Genomic DNA, 18,018 nt, shown 5'->3' with positions numbered 1-18,018 from the left:
CCCGAAGACCCTAACCCCGAAGACCCTAACCCCGAAGACCCTAACCCCGAAGACCCTAACCCCGAAGACCCTAACCCCGAAGACCCTAACCCCGAAGACCCTAACCCCGAAGACCCTAACCCCGAAGACCCTAACCCCGAAGACCCTAACCCCGAAGACCCTAACCCCGAAGACCCTAACCCCGAAGACCCTAACCCCGAAGACCCTAACCCCGAAGACCCTAACCCCGAAGACCCTAACCCCGAAGACCCTAACCCCGAAGACCCTAACCCCGAAGACCCTAACCCCGAAGACCCTAACCCCGAAGACCCTAACCCCGAAGACCCTAACCCCGAAGACCCTAACCCCGAAGACCCTAACCCCGAAGACCCTAACCCCGAAGACCCTAACCCCGAAGACCCTAACCCCGAAGACCCTAACCCCGAAGACCCTAACCCCGAAGACCCTAACCCCGAAGACCCTAACCCCGAAGACCCTAACCCCGAAGACCCTAACCCCGAAGACCCTAACCCCGAAGACCCTAACCCCGAAGACCCTAACCCCGAAGACCCTAACCCCGAAGACCCTAACCCCGAAGACCCTAACCCCGAAGACCCTAACCGGCAATGTTCTCGTACTGGCCCGTTCTCGTACTGGCCCGTTCTCGTACTGGCCCGTTCTCGTACTGGCCCGTTCTCGTACTGGCCCGTTCTCGTACTGGCCCGTTCTCGTACTGGCCCGTTCTCGTACTGGCCCGTTCTCGTACTGGCCCGTTCTCGTACTGGCCCGTTCTCGTACTGGCCCGTTCTCGTACTGGCCCGTTCTCGTACTGGCCCGTTCTCGTACTGGCCCGTTCTCGTACTGGCCCGTTCTCGTACTGGCCCGTTCTCGTACTGGCCCGTTCTCGTACTGACCCGTTCTCGTACTGGCCCGTTCACCGAGTATAAATAAATAAATTAATGAAAGTACATTAAATGAATAAATAATTTAATAATTATCCGAACAAGCGCCACCTAAGTTGGTATGATTTAAATAAGAGTCCTATTGGCAGCCTTTCTGAATAGTGTCCAATCAGAGGCTTCAAACATTCCTCCCCATTTTTGATTCGTGCAGCGCCTTCGTTTTTTTTTTTTTTTTCTAACCACGCTGTTTGACACTTTAGCTTCCCCAAAAACCGTACACGACTCTGCCAAGTTCAGTTGGTTGGCTCGTAATCTAGGCTTTGTAATACATACCTTACTCACCATTCTTGATAATTATACACCTTATTTACGTGTTATGTCCCCTCCAAAAATGATACATCGTCGATATCCTTGTGATTGTGATTCAACATTGTCGACTTCTCGACTATTCATATCTTAAATAAAAATTTTGATTGTCAACCATGCGTTTTGGCGCCTCAACTTACGCCTTATTCTTATAGGGTTCTGCCAAGTTCAGTTGGTTCGAGACTATCCGTTGCTACCTCGATTAATCAGCGCTTTATGAACGATCAAACAGTTTGATTCTAGGTGTGACACCCGTGCAGTGATTCTCCTTCGTCCGAATGGTCAATTTCTTCATAAATAATCATACTCATTCATTTAGAAGCAACCGCGCAATTTGACACGTCTCCTTACGACAATTTCGTACTGAACTCTGCCAAGTTGAACTGGTTCGTACCTACACGTCTCTGGACAGCTTACTTACTATGAGGGGAAAAAAAAAAAAAAAAAAAAAAAAAGGACTGTGCCATGAAGACGTAGTTCACGGTTGTCCATTCCTTGGCTGCTTAAAACGTTATTTTAAGATATATAACCCTTTCGACACCTTTTTCTTTGTTTTTTACATATATATATATTTCCGTAACGATATGTAGGATATCTCTAAAGAATCTACATATCTGGTTGTGTTCGTCAAGGAAGGTAGTACTGATTCTTCGATTTAATTGTTCGGCAGCACTGCTAGATAGTGCCACCAGTGTCACGATTGCGTTCGTAGCCTTAGTGCAGCACCCTCTTTTATCGACTCGGAAGTAATTGATCCACTTAAAGCCGTTAGAGGGAAAAAAAAAGAAAAAAAAAAAAAAATGGAGGAGAGAGAAATGCATCTGCTAGGAAACAGAAAAACTAACAATTTTATTGCATTCTGTTGATACGCGATAAAAGTTTACAGATTTTACGATAGTTCTAATCGATGAAGTCGTTCTAAACCGCGCAAATAGATATCCATTGACGCAGTGCGTTCAATCGTGCGTGTGCGTATACGTGTACGTATGCATGTAGATACAAACTAGGGTTATGTATTGCTACGAAAGAATGCCAACTCCTAAATTTCACTTTATATCGACGGCTAATATCTACGTACGTACGAAGATTTAAGAGGACGTATATGCGTAAAAAAAAAATTTTTAGACAGTTTAGATAAATAAAAAGGATACTTAAATTATTATTCGGCGGGAATTTCTGCGAAAAAAAAAAAAAACAATGTGTTGTTCGTTTCCCGAAAGAACATACGTACTTACGTACGTACGTACGTCCGATGCTTATAAAGACTCGACGAATATGTATGTACTTGCAGCGCCGTGTCGACGACTCCGTAAAGAGTAAGATAATTGTTACGTTGCGAGACAACGCGCTGCTGCTTACGATCCGTCGAAAAATCTCCCGCGTACCTGTAGGTATAGTCTGAGAATTCACTGTTGCGTGGAGTAGCTGTTAGCTGGAACGAACGATCGCTAATAATTGTCGCATGTTGGCAAATTTACGACAAAGATCGAGCTAAGTTCCAGAACGGAAGCGAACGCCAAAAAGATAGCGTACGTGATGAGACATACGATCCCAACGGTTCGAGTTAATTTAAATTTTCCAATTACAAGGGACACGTAAAGAACGGTGAGGGTAGAGAATAATGATGTCGCACTGTACACGAAGCCTTGCGAATTGATTTTCACGTAATGTTCCTTAGGTGTTTTCGGAAAGAACGTTGCCTTTAGAAACCAAGGTAATCCGAGACAGAGCAACACGTCGAACACGTTCGAACCGATAGAATTGCTTATCCCCATGGCTCCGTGTCCTGAAAAAAAAAAAAAGAACAAAAAAAAAGATAGAAGAGAGACGGAAGAATGATGAACCGTTCGATGGATCCCAATTCCCCGGGGGTAATCCTCGAAGCGAAGGTGCGAAAGAACGCTTTATACATCTGCGTGTGTCGAAAATACGAACGCGCGCGAAGAGCGAAACCGCGTGAGTCGTATATCTATTAGGAACGAGAGGAAAAAAAAAAAAAAAAAAAAAAAAAATCCGAGGTTGAACGAATAATTGATAACACAATCGCGACGACGCCACGTGTCGAGTTGTCGCGAACCACTCTCTGCTTTTTTTTTTTTTTTCTTTTTTACGAGAGGGCAAATTATCGTTGATAGTTAGATACGTATCTAATATTCTACGATTACATCGTTTATAGATTGCTAATCTGATTGTCGCCGCGACGAGTCGCGACGAGCCTGTGTAGTCGTCGCGTCGTCCATCGTTTCGAGAGACGTACCCGAACGAGAATTCGTTTCGACCGATGTAAGTAGGGTAGGTATGTTTTGGCGTCGGTTAGCGGGACGAACGACGAGACGAACTCGATGTTCGGAAGGATCCGAAAAAAAACTACCCGCGGACCTACCTTGATTTGCAACGATAACGCTCGACACAGCTTCTGGTACGCTCATTCCTGCGGCGAGAAAGGTCAATCCCATTATGGAGTCAGGGATCCTAAGCGTATCGCCTGAAATAATAACGATCCATTGTCACGCAACGTAAGGAAACGATGACTAATTTCGACTGGCCGTGCGTGAACGTGTGAAAAAATAATGATACTCCGAGTGACGGGAACGTCGTTATAGGGAACGTCGAAATATTCGTTCTATTGCACAGTGTTGTTTCTGTGATACGATACGACGTACCGATTACGGTGATGACCCATCCCACTATGTAGGATGTTGTCGCGATCCACACTATGCACATCGTGAAAGTCAAAGGATACCACGATCTCAACGAGTCTCTTCTACAATCGGGAATCGTAACGAGAAGTACGAAATTAATCGGCCACGTCAACACCCACCATATTCTTTCGCACGCAGAATTCGGCCACTTGGTTATGTTTACGATGTCGGCTGAAACACATACGTTGATACGTTGTTTTACGAATACGTTTCGTGCAACTAGACAGATATACCTACGTACGTGTGTTTTCTGTTCGAACGCGTAACGTTTCTCCGCGTAATAGATCGGTATCTATGCGTACGTAGAGTACGTAGGTGGTAGGTAGGTACTTACACGACTCTTCTTCGCTCGAATCGAAAAATGATACGTCCGCGTTCTTAACGATATCTGAAACGGCAGAACGAATCTTCAGAATACGAAATTACGAATATTAAAGAACGTTAAAAGGTGGTACTTAGGATGAAACGGTTCGCGCGTTCGTACCGTTGGAAATCAAAGGACTCTCTTCGGAAATGTTTTTGTACTGGTTCCTCCTGATCGATAGACGTTGAAAGAACTTGTTGATGTGGCGATTGAAGCACATTGCTGAAACGATAAACGAGAGAGATTACGAAAAAAAAAAAAAAAAAAGAAAAAAAGAAAGTGTAACGAAACAACGGAAAATCCAAATTTTATCGAGAACTATTTTAATTCCTTTCGCGTAAATAGAGTTAGTAGTAGAACGAATTGGTCGATTCGACTGATCGATTAAATTAAAAGGATTGGATTAAAGTCGGTCGTGTACCTACCCAAAATGTAGAAAATATAGAAAATAACGAGAATTAGTGCTTCGTACCATTCGATACGACCGTCTCGCAAAGTTAAAATTAATAATGCCACCGTAATTGTGTACGCGATGGCATCTCTGGTCACGGGCCACCATTCCAACCGCAATACCTAGAAATTAATCTTATTCGTATGTTTTTTCTTTTTTTTTTGCTTTCTTTCTTTCTTTCTTTCTTGTGCCCTCGCGTAGCCCGTGCGAATGAAATGAAATGCGGTCTTTCTTTCGATGAACGTGAATAATGAAACATTGTCGATACGTGTTAAGAACGAAAGGTACGCAGGATCGGAAAGTAGTCTCTCACTTGATTAGCGAATAAACCGCAACAAGCAGGAACGGCTAATATGTTGAAGACGGCAGAACCAACGATCGTGCCGACTCCGAGATCTCCTTGCGTGACGAAAGTTCCTACGACGTTGATGAACAATTCCGGACTAGAACTGGCCGCAGCCATGATAGTCGCACCTGCGACATCCTCGGTTACGCTCATGTCTGTAAGTTGAACACGTGTACTCGTTTTCGCACCGTTCTCGCATCGGAAAGCCGCTTTCCGCGCTCTGCCGATTTTAATACGATTCGTATTGAATAACTGCGATAGTTGAGCTTACTGTCACAAATTCTTTTAAGCGATGGCACGAAGAAGTCGTCGCACACGATAGCGAGTAGTAGAAACATATAAATCGCTACTACAAAGTGCACGACGATAAATCCCGATTGCCTTTGCTCTCGCGTCAGGCCATCCGAAGGAAATTCTTCGATCGCTGCTGGTATACAATTCGTCTCGTTTTTTTCGGCTCCCGTGGAGGTCGATTCGAATTGTAAGAGTTTCCGAAGCCCTTAAAGATTGAAGAAGAATATGCGTCTACTAAATCCGTACACTACCGTGTCTGCGTGCACCCATTTTTTTTATTTTTTTTTTTTTTTTTTTTTTTTTTTTTTAGATCATGACGGTGCGTAATCTATGAGACTGTATTACTGTTTTTGTTTTGTTTCTTTTTTTTTTTTTGTTTCTTTTTTCGTCCTACTCCTCGTAGGTGCCACGTACGACCTACGCGCGTTGGATTTTCTCTACGCGTGTACGTCGTCGTACAGTTGTCGAACGATTTAGCGAAGACGTCTGACGACGACGTCGTCTCGACCATCGTTCGTCGCTGGTAATTAGCAACTGGCTGTTCGTTTAATAGAACGGAATGTAGGAAATTGTTTGCGAGCTGAAGTCGAAGAGGTATAGGTACGTGCCTGCGTCGCGTCGTACGTATGTGTAGGTACACAAGGCGCTTAATTTAATAATATCGAATGCTGCGAAAGTATCGTTTCGTTTTTGTTTCTGTAGACGATGAACCGAGGGAGGAAAAGTGAGAGGAAACGAAAGGAAAGCGTAACGTGCGGGACTGAAAAGACGAGACTTACGCGTGTCCATAGTGTTATTCGCAGTTGCAGTACTGTTCGGATCGAGTATCGCCAACGTATTTACAAACAACAAATACATCATCGAAATGGCGATCATCGAAAATATTTTGTAGCCCATCGTTCGCTTGTGTTTTCGCGCCATCGCAAAATCGATATCTCTCTGTTAGCTGAAGACGTGAGTTTCGTGGTGATCGAATCGAGACGATGCGACGACGTGCCGTTTCGTTAGGATACTGATTTCGATTCGCGGAGTCGAACGATATACCGCGTCGATATTTTTCATTTACGAACATTATCGGCTTTGACTTTACACAGATAAGATATTGTACGTGAAGCGAGCCAAGACACCCCGCTACTGATAATCTTTAGCAAAAGGAAAGTTCCTGCCACCGAAACGACGAATACGTACTTACCTGCTATTTAAATAGGTAAATACCCGTTGTATCGCCTTCGACGTCGTTCGTTGCGCACATACGCCAGTCTGATTGTTAGTTGCCAGAATGCCAGTACATGCGTACCCTATGTACCGATAGAGATAGATGATACCTACATACGTAGATATTGCCTATAGGTAAGCAATCTGTACCTATCTGTATGTATGTAGTATGTACCTACACGTATGTATGTATATGTACCTATATGTTCGCAGCTATGAAACGTCCTTTTTCCGACAACCGCGAACAGCCGAATCGGAATCGTTATTCTCCTTAACGGGTATCGGCTACACCTTCTTATGCCTATTAGGCACGTCTACCTATCTATTAGATATCGTACTGTTACGTGTACATAGGTAGAGACATTATTGCTTGTCGTTCGTCGTTTACGTTCTTGTTACGACTTGCAACGAGCTGCGGTTTCTCCACTGTTTTCGTTATCGTTCCTGTAATCGTTTTAAAGAGTCACGTGCGCAGATATTACATATTTTCAATCTTGCTCGCCTATCTCGTGCTCTTACCCACTGGTCTACTTTTATTCTCCTCGCATTCGCGTCGTTCCAACCACTGTTCCCATCCTTTTCGTTATTCGATCCTTCGGCTGTATCTATACACCTCCTACCTGTGCTAAGAAGATGTCCCCTTATCGTTTAGCTATCCACCTATTACCGCGTACCGTCTAGATACAGGAGTACAAGTAGGTACGTATAAACAAGTATAACGATATGTAGGTACTGTGAATGATGAGTCGAAATATCGAGAAGAAAGGAGGGAAAAAAACGTAAAATTACCGTGGGTACATCGTTTACTTATCGACGAGTAGGTACGATCCAAATATAGGCGACATCGCGTTCAATTTTCAAGGAAGTCGCAACGACGATTAGCGCAATGACGATTTCGCATTTTGACCGCGGTACGATTCAACAGGCGCGATGCGTGAGAGATGAGAAGAGAAGAGTTAGAGGGAGGGGCGATTCCAACAAACGCTGCCGGACTTCGGAGTAGTTGTTAATGTAGTATATGTGTGACAACGGGATTGACAACATGGATACGTCTGACTTAGGAGGAGGTTCGTTCGAATATATTCTCAGTATTATCGAAAATCAATGCGTTACACGATAAATCGGGATCGTTTGATATCGGAATAGTCGGGGGGTGTGTTTCGAGGATAGTGGCAGATTCAACTGGTTAATATTAAAGAATGGATATTGAAGAATCGAACGAGATGGAGGAGACGAGGAAAGAGAAGAAAGAGGAGGAGGAGGAGAAACAGGAGGTGAAGGAGGAGATAGAGGCGCAGGAGGAGGAGGAGGAGGAGGAGGAGGAGGAGGAGGCGGAGGCGGAGGAGAACAGGAGGTGGTGATGGAACACAGGGAGAGAAGGAGGAGGAGGTATAAGAGGAGGAAAAGGAGGAGATGGTATAAGAGGAGGAAAAGGAGAAGAAGGAGAAGGAGGAGGATCAGAAGGAAGAGAAGGAGGACTGAAGATGGTGGTGGGCAAGGGGGATGGAGGAGGAGCAGAATCGGAAGAAGAAGAAGAAGGAGGAGAAACACCAGGATGAACAGCATTAGCGTTGGCGGCAACTGCGGAAGAAAAAGTAGAAGATAAAAGTTAAGAAAATGCAAGAGAAGAAGGATAAGGAAGAACGAGAGGACGGGTAGGAGGACAGGTGGGTGAGGAGGGGGATGAGGAGGAGGAGGAGGAGGAGGAGGAGGAGGTGGAGAAGGAGGAGAAGGAGGAGAAGGCAGATTCAGATGGAAAGAAAAAAGACAAAAATGAGCAACAAGTTGCGAGATCGATTGAGTCAACAGGCAAGGGCACAAGGGTTGCCGAGAAATGGTGCATTTTAAATTTAAAAATAGATCGCACACAGGTGTGTCGTGTAGCGTTGCGTATCGTTAAACTGTGATTTAGTTGTTAGTGGTCATTGCGGAATACAAACACGAGGTTTCTGTTCGAAACGAATCAGATATGAGCTACCGACTACTAAAACGTAAAGCATCGCGAGAGACATCGATAGATGTTTGTAGAACATACATTGAACGATTGTCCGACTTTGCTTTTAAAGGACGATAGAATCTTCTACGCTTTGATTGGCACATATTAATGGCAATTTTTTAAAGCATCCTAAACGTTATAGACGAAATTCAATTTGATTCTTTAACCCCTATCTCGTTCTGTCTGTCTCTGTCTGTCTCTCTCTCTCTCTCTCTCTCTCTCTCTCTCTCTCTCTCTCTCTCTCTCTCTCTCTCTCTCTCTCTCTCCCCCTCAACACCCACCCAACCACCTTCTCCTCTCAATCCCTTCTTTTCCTACTACGACTCTCCTTCCTTCCATTCCTCGTCACGTTATTTCGAGTCGAGTTTTTTCTTTCTCGTGTAACGTATCCTAATTAACCGGTGATGAAGATCTTTCGATGCTCTTACGTTTAATAAATAGTAAATAGCTAAATGTACATGGCTGTTTAGCTACGTGGCGCGAGAATCGACGTGCATGCATCGTTCTTCTTACGTTCTACGCGCCTATATCTATCGATATAATCATTTTTCTAATGAAATGATTTTACTACTGAACGACAAACTCGACGCGCGACGAAGAAACAGACGTTCGGACGGTGAGAGTAAGAACCGTGTAACTTCCGTCCCAATTTGTCGTTTCTAAAAGTTTCGGAAGGTTTTCAGACTGATTTAACGTTAACTCTAGCGTTCAACGAAGCGTTAAATCTGACGTGAAAAATCACGAAGAGATGTGGATCGTACAGAACGCAACACTTGATTGGTAAATAACTAACTAGGTAGCAAGGATTAACGATTTTTCTGTGATCTGCTGCGAACGATGCTGCGTGTGAGAAAATTGCCAATTTATTGTTTAACGACCGAGTGATTCGTGCATAATCGAAAACTGAATCGATATCCGTCATTTGTTTTCAACGAAATGAAACTGTTCGACACCGAATAGCCGAGCCGCAAGTTATATCTAGTTTATACGACGTACATTAGACATGAATGGCATCTCCTCTGCCAACTTGAATGAGAGCAATTTAACTTCTTTAGGTTGCTTAATCGGTAGGAAGTCACATCAGCTATACAGCTGTGTAACCTGTGCGAGACACCAATACGTGCACCGTTACGTCGACGGTAAGAAATCATACGAGAAAAATCAACCGAATGCAAAAATGAGAACAATGTGCGGAACTATGGCAAGGTTGGTAAATCGAACTGAAATGATCGTTGCTTGAGAACGTATACATCTGTACTTGAGTATACGCATCCATACGATCCATCTGTGCATTTAAGCGAACGCATTTTTAATTGGCTTGTAGTTGTATACATCGTACGTACGTACGTACGTATGCGTGCGTTGTTCAGCGCGAGTTCGAACTTGAGAAAATCGAAAACTACGGATATACCTATCTATCGCGGTATACAATACACCGTATACCGAATTGTTCGATAGAGACGCATTTTACTCGAAGAAACGTCGATATTTGACGTTGGTAAGATACACTTGCTTCGGTAAAATGTACGCAGATTTAGGATTATTTGTACCGAAAAGCATCAACGAGCGCCGAGTCTCTCTGGTCGATGTGAACGTAAGACTCAACGTGGAATTTCGATGAACACTTAGCGATGGGAACGTGGAAATGTTTTTTGGTCAAAATTGAAACCGATATGGGCTACTTTAATCGATAAGGCCTTTTCTGTTTGTCCTACTTGTTGTAGGTATTATCTTATAGGTACGTATACATGTACATAAGTACATAGTACTGTATTGCGTGACGAAGGTTCCGTACGAACCGACTAGAGTGAGAATCGTGCGCGTCGTCCGTCTCGCTTTTTCTCGCCTCTCTGATCGATTGATTTCGACTGGTAACACCGTTTCGTCTCGATTACGCGCATGTAGGTACCTATCTACGCGCATATATAATGCGAAAAGAGAAAATGTTGCTACGCGTTTCCTCGATCTCGTTTTTCTCTTTCTTTCTCACAAGCATAAATGAATGTTCGATTACCTCTATCCCTCTTCGCGAATGAATCGGAGTTTTGATACGTGGGTTTGAAATTCTAGCGAAGAAGACAGGCGCCGTTCGACTGTTTAACGTGAAAGGTGTGCGCGGGGATGATGTATTGGAAACGACTGTACGTTTAGCAATTAATTGTACGTACTATATATACTACTAATGTCGATTCGAGAGTGTGGAACGTTAACGACGAACGAACACCTCCATACGTTATGTACGTCGTGTTCGTGTCCACTTCGAGCAGGTATTGCACGTATTGTAATCGCATCGATGAACTCGTACGATCAACGCCACCGGCCACCATCGTCACCGGTAACCTTTACCGTTCCGAACACGATGACGTCTGCTGTGCGGATCGAAAGAAAATTCTAAGGAAAAGAACAGATTCGCTGGATGGATAACGAAGGTCGGTGAACTCCATTCCAGTCTCTGCGTCGATCGTAGGTGGTCGAAACGAACGACTGTGCGAACGACTATCATGATTCGTCCGAGGCCAACGTATGTTTCACGTTTATTATGTTCGATCGTGCTGTAACGATTATGCAGCTTCGTTACGATGAATCTGTTGCGTGAGAGGAGATTCGTCCGAAATCGATTAACGATGAAACGCGAGATTACCGATCGAAGTAAAATCGTCCCTATCGATCTGGTGTTGGAAATACGAATTTTGTTACCACTGCATCGAAGAATGTGAAACGCGAAGTTCTAAGTCTTTCATTTATCTCGTGTTTGTTAATTTTGCCATCCTCGTTTGATGTGCAGCGACGCGGCATGATGCGACGCTAACCGTCGGCGACGTTAACGAAAATCGAAATTACAGATTACGTTAACGCACCGTTCGGGACGTGTTTTGTCCCCTCTCCGTCGACCAATTTAATCACCTTATCCGGTAGTGCTATCTGTATATTTTTCTTTTTAGAACCGACAGCTACGTCGAGAACCACTCGAGATCGATTGGGGTTTCCTTCTTGAACACGTTGCGCGGGTTCTCTGTATTTGGTACCCACTGATTATTATTATTACCATATTTCAGGTATAAATTGCACACCCCCAGCGATAGAAGATTTTCCTCACGACCTTTTCGATGAGCAGCAGAGACAAGGTGGAGCTGTTGTTGTACACATAATCGTTTCGCTTTATCTATTCATCGCGTTAGCAGTAGTATGCGACAAGTTTTTCGTTCCCGCGGTGGAGAAAATTTGTCACGGTAAGAATGATTCCAAAGAAGATTCTTAGCTACCTTGATCGGCATCATTTTCGAGTACGAGTCACGTACACCTACGAGATACTTAAACCACTCCTCTTTCTATTATTTTCTACCCATCCACTGTTACGGAATGAATCGCTGCATGTAAACTTGTTGTTGGTATACATAGTGGTACGTACATAGGTGCAATAGGGTATGTAGGTACCTACGTACGTTTCTTCGAATCTTCGAACTACTTCTTATTTTTTTGTTAATTTCAGCACTTTCGATGTCCAAGGACGTGGCGGGCGCTACCTTTATGGCAGCGGCAACGTCTGCACCGGAACTGTTCGTAAATGCGATTGGCACATTTATCACTGAAGGTGACATCGGTGTCGGAACAATAGTAGGCTCGGCTGTATTCAATATCCTCGCAGTACCGGCTTGTTGCGGTATTGGCGCTGGAATGGTATGTTTCAGAGTTGAACGCGATTCCGAACGCACCGTGCGTCGCGTATCGCGACACACGCGGTCCGATGCGTCAAGACGAACGTACGAAAATGTTCGTTTTCCATTGATTTTCGTTTCTAATAGGTTGTTCCGCTGGACTGGTGGCCGGTCAGCAGAGATTGTCTCGCTTATGGCGTCACGGTCGCTATCCTAATATGTATCATACACGACGAGCGAGTAGAATGGTACGAGGCATTAGCGCTTGTATTACTCTATATCGTCTACATTGCCGTCATGTATTGGGATAAATCGTTCCAGCGATGCACACGATTCCGTACGCATAATATTGATCAATCGTTATCGGACGATCACCGACTCGCAACAGGTGAAAATTTGATGTTTTTTTATCTTGAATACGTCTATACGTACCTACTCTGTTAAAAAAGAACGTACATGTATGCATACGTATATCTATTTTACCACGCAAGTTCGACTCAGTCGATTCCGTACCAATATTTTATTGCCGAATAGCTGCCTTTGCTCGGCAGCATCTCACCTGTACGAGTTAATGCCATTTGGGTAGCTTAATAGATCATCTCTTTTCAGAGACGAGTACTGAAATTCGTTTAACTCGAGCCGATAAAGTGCAACCCACCGGTGATCAAACTGAACACACGGATGTACCGTTACAAAACGGAGGAACGAAGACGCAAGAAGAGAATCCCGATCCTAGTAAGCGAAGAGTTTTCATTTTCAAAACTACCCTACCTACGTACTACCGATACGTACTTGTTTCTTCGATTGCTCTCGTTTCGTAGTAAACGCACATTAGTGAATGTATGTACATTACGTATGTACGAAATGTCTTTCTGTCCTACGTAGATTACGAATATGAGCTACTAGTTTGGCCTGCACGCGCAGGTTGGATAAGAAAGACTGCCTGGATCATGACTTGGCCGATTCATCTGATATTCATGTGCACGATACCGGACTGCGAAAAACCGCGATTCAAGAATTGGTTTCCGATTACCTTCCTGATGTGCATCATTTGGATCGGATCTTTGAGCTACGTTGTCGCATGGATGATCACCATAATTGGTAAAAAGCTAGAGATCTAGGGCATGGACAAATATTGACATTTCTTTTTTTCTATTTTTCTTTCTCCTTCTGTACAAGCGGTCAAGATTATTCCATTTTTATAGGCGACACGTTGAAGATACCGGATTCCGTGATGGGTATTACTTTTCTCGCAGCTGGCACCAGCGTTCCGGAAGCTGTATCGAGTGTAATAGTAGCGAAACAAGGTAAAGTAACGCATCGTCAGGAATAATGATAATAGTAATGATAATGACAATAACGGTAGATAACTACCGATAAACCGATAAGGAAGAATACTATCCGTGAATTGAGCTGATAACGTCGAATTCGCACACGATAATCGAATAATAATACATGAAATTTTACGATCGATTTGTTTTGTGTTAGGACACGGCTCAATGGGTATTAGCAACTCGATAGGATCGAACACTTTCGACATATTATTGTGCCTGGGTCTACCGTGGCTAATTAAATCTTCCTTCTCACCGACGCAACCTGGAAAACATTACATCAGTATCAATTCTGGTGGACTTGAATACAGCGCCATATCGCTGTTGTCAACGTTGATGTTACTATATATCGCTTTCGCCTCGAATAAGTTTCAACTCGATAGAAAAGTAGGCCGAGCCTGTTTGTGTATGTACGCTGTGTTCCTTATATTAGCGTCGCTGATAGAGCTCAATGTATTCTTTAGGGTAAATTTGCCCACGTGCCAGAGGACGGTCAAGTGATAGGAAATCGAAAGTAGAGAAAACGTTTAATAATATTCAGTACGGTTTAGTTGATCGTCGTTCGTTTTCTCGAACTTACGAGCGACACCGTGGACCGAGGAATACTGTTTTATATTACGCGAATCTACTTTTTCTTTCGTACTGCCTCTGCGAGATCTTCCACACCTCGAGGCTTTAATATATCGTACCGTTCCTTTTTTGGTAACCTAACCCAAACCGACGATGCATACTTTTGTATCTAAACCGATCGTTACTTTATACTTTTTCTCTTCATGTTTCTCCTTTACTATCGTTTTCCTGTCTATCTTTCTTTCTATTTTTCTATCTTCCTTCCTTTCTCTCCCTCTGCCCTCTTTCTCTTTCTCTGTCCATCTATCTGTCTATCAACCCCACCGCCCCCCCCCCCCCCTCACTACCCCTTTCCTGTTCTCACAATACAACAATCGACTTACTAACTTTCCAATCCTTAACTAATAGTTCAACTATTGTACATTTTCTCTTACGCTATTGTCTCGCCACTCTTGTTACAACGGACAACGCGTAACGTTTAAGAATGGGGAAAAAAGTGAAAAGCAAACGAAACATCACGAACGCGGAGATCTTGTCTTCTGGCAAAATTAAAGATATTCGTCGCGTCGCATTCGGATGCGTGTATACGCTTCTGTGTCAACGTAAAACATGTTCGTTTAACGGAAGAAAACTAATTGTGGAAAAGTAGTTGTACGAGAACAGAGTCTAAAATTTCGATGGAAAACACCGTGAACGTAGATACGATCGAAAACTGAACGTAACAAAAATGTCCGATCGTACGTACGATAGCGTGGAAAGACTGCCGCTTTTATAGACATGTTCTCTTATGTTCATACCTATGGTGGGCATGTCTACATACATGCATACATAGATACATAGATACGTAAATAAATAGATACATACATACGTACATACGTACATACGCACATACATACGTACATACGTACATACAAACATACATACATACGTGCATACATACGTGCATACATACGTGCATACATACGTGCATACATACGTGCATACATACGTACATAGGATACGTGCATACGTACATACTGTACACATGGTATAGCCAGATGCTTGCGTTCGACTCGAGTAAAATTTTGACGATCGTTGGCGGCAGTTGATTACGATGATTACGATGATATTGAAACATGAAAATTACTATTGAAGAATATAATACGAACATGATGCGCCGAATCGTTACTGAACAGATCATCACATTTGTTTGATAAAATACATTGCGTGTGCCGAAAACTCGCTGCAAAACGTATATTTAGGTAATCTATGAACTTAACAAGTTTAATAAAGTACTGTAATAAGTTATTAAAGGGAGAAATAATCTCGTTATTATTTTACCCGCAAAAGTATTGCAATAAAATTATTGTAGTCACCTACGCGTTCTACCGCGTATAATTTGATGAGACTCAGCGTATCTAGTCCACGAATTGCAGTGATTGCGATGTAGTCGAATGCTGGCAATCATAATCTATGTTTTCGCGACCTTTGGCAAGATTTCAACGAAGGAGAGAGTCTGTGCTAGAGAACCCGAGAAGTGAATACGATCGCTACCGGGTTGCAGATTCGCTCCAGCAAGGAACAGAAACGCTTCGGATCGTGGCTGAGTGAGTTTTGGTAGAGGTAAGTAAAGTAACAAACGCTAATCGTCGGTAGACTGCCTCGTTCCCCTGACAATTATGCATGCGTACGTATGTGTACCCTTGCATAGGTAGGTAAGTATGCATGTATGTGCGTACATTGTGTATATACATACATTCATACGTACGTACGTATGTTCATACATACATACTTGCATATGTCGCTTCTTCGTTCTTTTTTCTCGAACACGACAGCGACGCGATCGCGTTCTCTTTGATCTTCAACGAGGGTGTGTTCGTTTTTCCTACGAGAAGTTATGCGAAAATTGTGTTCGTGTAAATCGGTGTCGATTAGGTAGGTGTACGTACGTATACGAAAGTAACGAAAAACTTCGATCGGAGAAAGATTTGCTGGTCCGCAAGAATAATACGGCTAGTCGATATGCATATGTGCCACTTGCGCGTTGCGTGACTGACAGTGTTCAACGTGCGACAGAGGGTGAAGCGTGAAATGAAAGGGACTAGATCGGAACAGCTGGGTCCTCCTGGGTTGAGCGGCAGTAGGTCGAGCGCGCACTAGGTCGGTAGGTCGAACAACGTGGGCGGTCATAAACGGTTCAGGAAGGGGTCAGTTGCACGTCACCACGTTGGATCCGCAATGCGGCGTTGTCGCGGAAACTGTTACCGTTGCGTTTTCTATTCGCGAAACATTCCACGTTCCCTGTTATTTAATCCCATTACCCTCGCCGACTATACCCTACAGTCTGTATACAGGTATCTTACGAATGTTGAAACGAGCTCTCCCTCTGTTAGCTTGAATAGAAAAATTTAAAAACGTTTCTTTTCTTCTCGATAATAGGAGAAACTGTATCGATCGACAGTTGCGACGAATCGCATTTACGATCAGATTTAAGAGGAAAACGATGCGATCGGCTAACGACGAGATAGAGAGTTTTCTTCTCCTTGCATGATATCGTGTCGTATGGAAGAAAGAAGAGCGAACGTGGGCGCGTTGAGAGAAGAAAACACAGTTCTACCCTGCTGTTGAGAGTTAAGCAGAGGGGTGGTGAGAGGTGTATAGAGCAGAAGATATAACCCGAGGAGAGACTCGATGCGGCAAATGCGGCGTATGCGCTGAATGCGTTGAATGCGTTGAATGCGACGTACGTAACGTCATGCGCTCTGAAAGCACCCTGAACCGCAACCCTCTGTTAGGGGACGAAGTCGCGATCAAGGTGTACGGAGCGATGTTGGTGGTACTGCGCGAACGCGGAGGCGCGCGCGCGCGTGGTACTCGCTCGCTCGCTCGCTCACTCGCACGCATACTCGGAATCTCGCAGAGAAACGAAGACACGAAGCCACGAGGAATCACGCAAACTCGTGCTTGCTGCTGAGATGGAGGGAGTCGCAGTGTATCGAAGTTGTGCAGTGTTGCTTACCACGTAGGAGGTATAACACTCGCCGTCTCTACGATAGAATATCCCTACATTTTTACAAATTTTCCGTTTCGCGTTTCGGTGTTTTTCTTTTCCCAACATTCGTTACATTTCGTCTATCTTACTGTGATCCGAACACGTCAGGAGGATTATTTAAGGAAACATACTCGTGTCCGTGTTACGACTAGAGAGGATACCTAAGTATAGAAAATCATCGACCGAAAGAAGGATCATTTTTACGTCTATGCAATCACCGACGAAAATTGGTACTGGCACTTCCTCGAGTCGAGCTCAAGATCGAAAACGACGTTTCAGGAGAGATATCTGGTTCAAAGCAAAATCGAAGAGAAGAGATTCTTGAATATTCGAAGATCCAAATCCGAATTAACATCGTCGAGCTCTAAGGAAGGTTGAAGCTTCTTGAAGGTTTTCCCTTGCATCAATGAACATTCATAGAGAGGCATTTGGTGGCAATTGGTGAACGCTACGAACGTTTAATCCAGAGGCAATAATCGTCACGCCTGCTTCTCTTCCGCAAAGAATTGATCACATATCGAAACTCATCATATCGACCATATCGACGTTCGTTTGTACGCGATGAAATGTAGCTTTTAGAAAAGACGTTCCGTGTCACGTTTTGCGAACGGTACTGTGATCGAACCTAGTGAAACGGATCGGCAAACGTTTTTCTTATCACGTACCGGAATAGTTGCGAAAAGTATCTATTTACGTTCTTGACAGTGTGCCTAAATAACGTAACATAAATTTAACGAAAGAGAAAAAGGAAATTAGTGCCTATACATATAATGTATGCGCAATAAGAAAGATCGATTCTGAAACTGAATTGAACC

The 18,018-nt window shown here is 43.7% G+C and overlaps 2 protein-coding genes across 3 annotated transcripts; one reads left to right on the top strand and one right to left on the bottom strand.

The window, feature by feature from the left end:
* Positions 1 to 2,538: 2,538 nt before the first annotated feature.
* Positions 2,539 to 6,435, bottom strand: LOC143186026 (sodium/potassium/calcium exchanger 4). The gene is made up of 9 exons (XM_076389389.1): positions 6,184 to 6,435; positions 5,382 to 5,609; positions 5,078 to 5,265; positions 4,739 to 4,886; positions 4,434 to 4,535; positions 4,284 to 4,337; positions 3,911 to 4,120; positions 3,631 to 3,732; positions 2,539 to 3,033 (listed from the first exon to the last, which is right to left on the bottom strand). Exons 1-9 carry the CDS (start codon positions 6,323 to 6,325, stop codon positions 2,696 to 2,698), a joined length of 1,512 nt encoding a protein of 503 aa, XP_076245504.1. The 5' UTR covers positions 6,326 to 6,435; the 3' UTR covers positions 2,539 to 2,695.
* A 1,156-nt stretch (positions 6,436 to 7,591) lies between these two features.
* On the top strand, positions 7,592 to 14,250 carry Zyd (sodium/potassium/calcium exchanger zydeco). Of its 2 annotated transcripts, none has more exons than XM_076389374.1 (8): positions 7,592 to 7,686; positions 11,672 to 11,845; positions 12,106 to 12,293; positions 12,419 to 12,659; positions 12,881 to 13,006; positions 13,157 to 13,372; positions 13,477 to 13,578; positions 13,760 to 14,250. In XM_076389374.1, the coding sequence occupies exons 1-8, from the start codon at positions 7,638 to 7,640 to the stop codon at positions 14,101 to 14,103; spliced, it is 1,440 nt and encodes a 479-aa protein (XP_076245489.1). In that variant the 5' UTR covers positions 7,592 to 7,637; the 3' UTR covers positions 14,104 to 14,250. The 2 variants fall into 2 exon arrangements, with proteins under 2 accessions (XP_076245489.1, XP_076245490.1); XM_076389375.1 differs by lacking the exon at positions 7,592 to 7,686 and adding an exon at positions 10,303 to 10,353.
* Positions 14,251 to 18,018: the final 3,768 nt, after the last annotated feature.

The sequence above is a fragment of the Calliopsis andreniformis genome, chromosome 12 (assembly GCF_051401765.1).
Source record: "Calliopsis andreniformis isolate RMS-2024a chromosome 12, iyCalAndr_principal, whole genome shotgun sequence".
Taxonomy (NCBI): domain Eukaryota; kingdom Metazoa; phylum Arthropoda; class Insecta; order Hymenoptera; family Andrenidae; genus Calliopsis; species Calliopsis andreniformis.
This window is presented reverse-complemented; position numbering and strand designations above follow the sequence as displayed.

Bases quoted from the DNA above. Each gene is read 5' to 3' on its own strand.
- LOC143186026 (XM_076389389.1), bottom strand. From the start codon at position 6,325: ATGGCGCGAAAACACAAGCGAACGATGGGCTACAAAATATTTTCGATG. The intron at 4,887-5,077 runs GTGAGAGACTAC...ATTAATTTCTAG, and splicing joins GCGGTTTATTCGCTAATCAA to GTATTGCGGTTGGAATGGTG. The intron at 4,536-4,738 runs GTAGGTACACGA...TTATCGTTTCAG, and splicing joins CTATATTTTCTACATTTTGG to CAATGTGCTTCAATCGCCAC.
- Zyd (XM_076389374.1), top strand. From the start codon at position 7,638: ATGTGTGACAACGGGATTGACAACATGGATACGTCTGACTTAGGAGGA. The intron at 11,846-12,105 runs GTAAGAATGATT...TGTTAATTTCAG, and splicing joins GGTGGAGAAAATTTGTCACG to CACTTTCGATGTCCAAGGAC. The intron at 13,373-13,476 runs GTAAAAAGCTAG...CCATTTTTATAG, and splicing joins ATGGATGATCACCATAATTG to GCGACACGTTGAAGATACCG.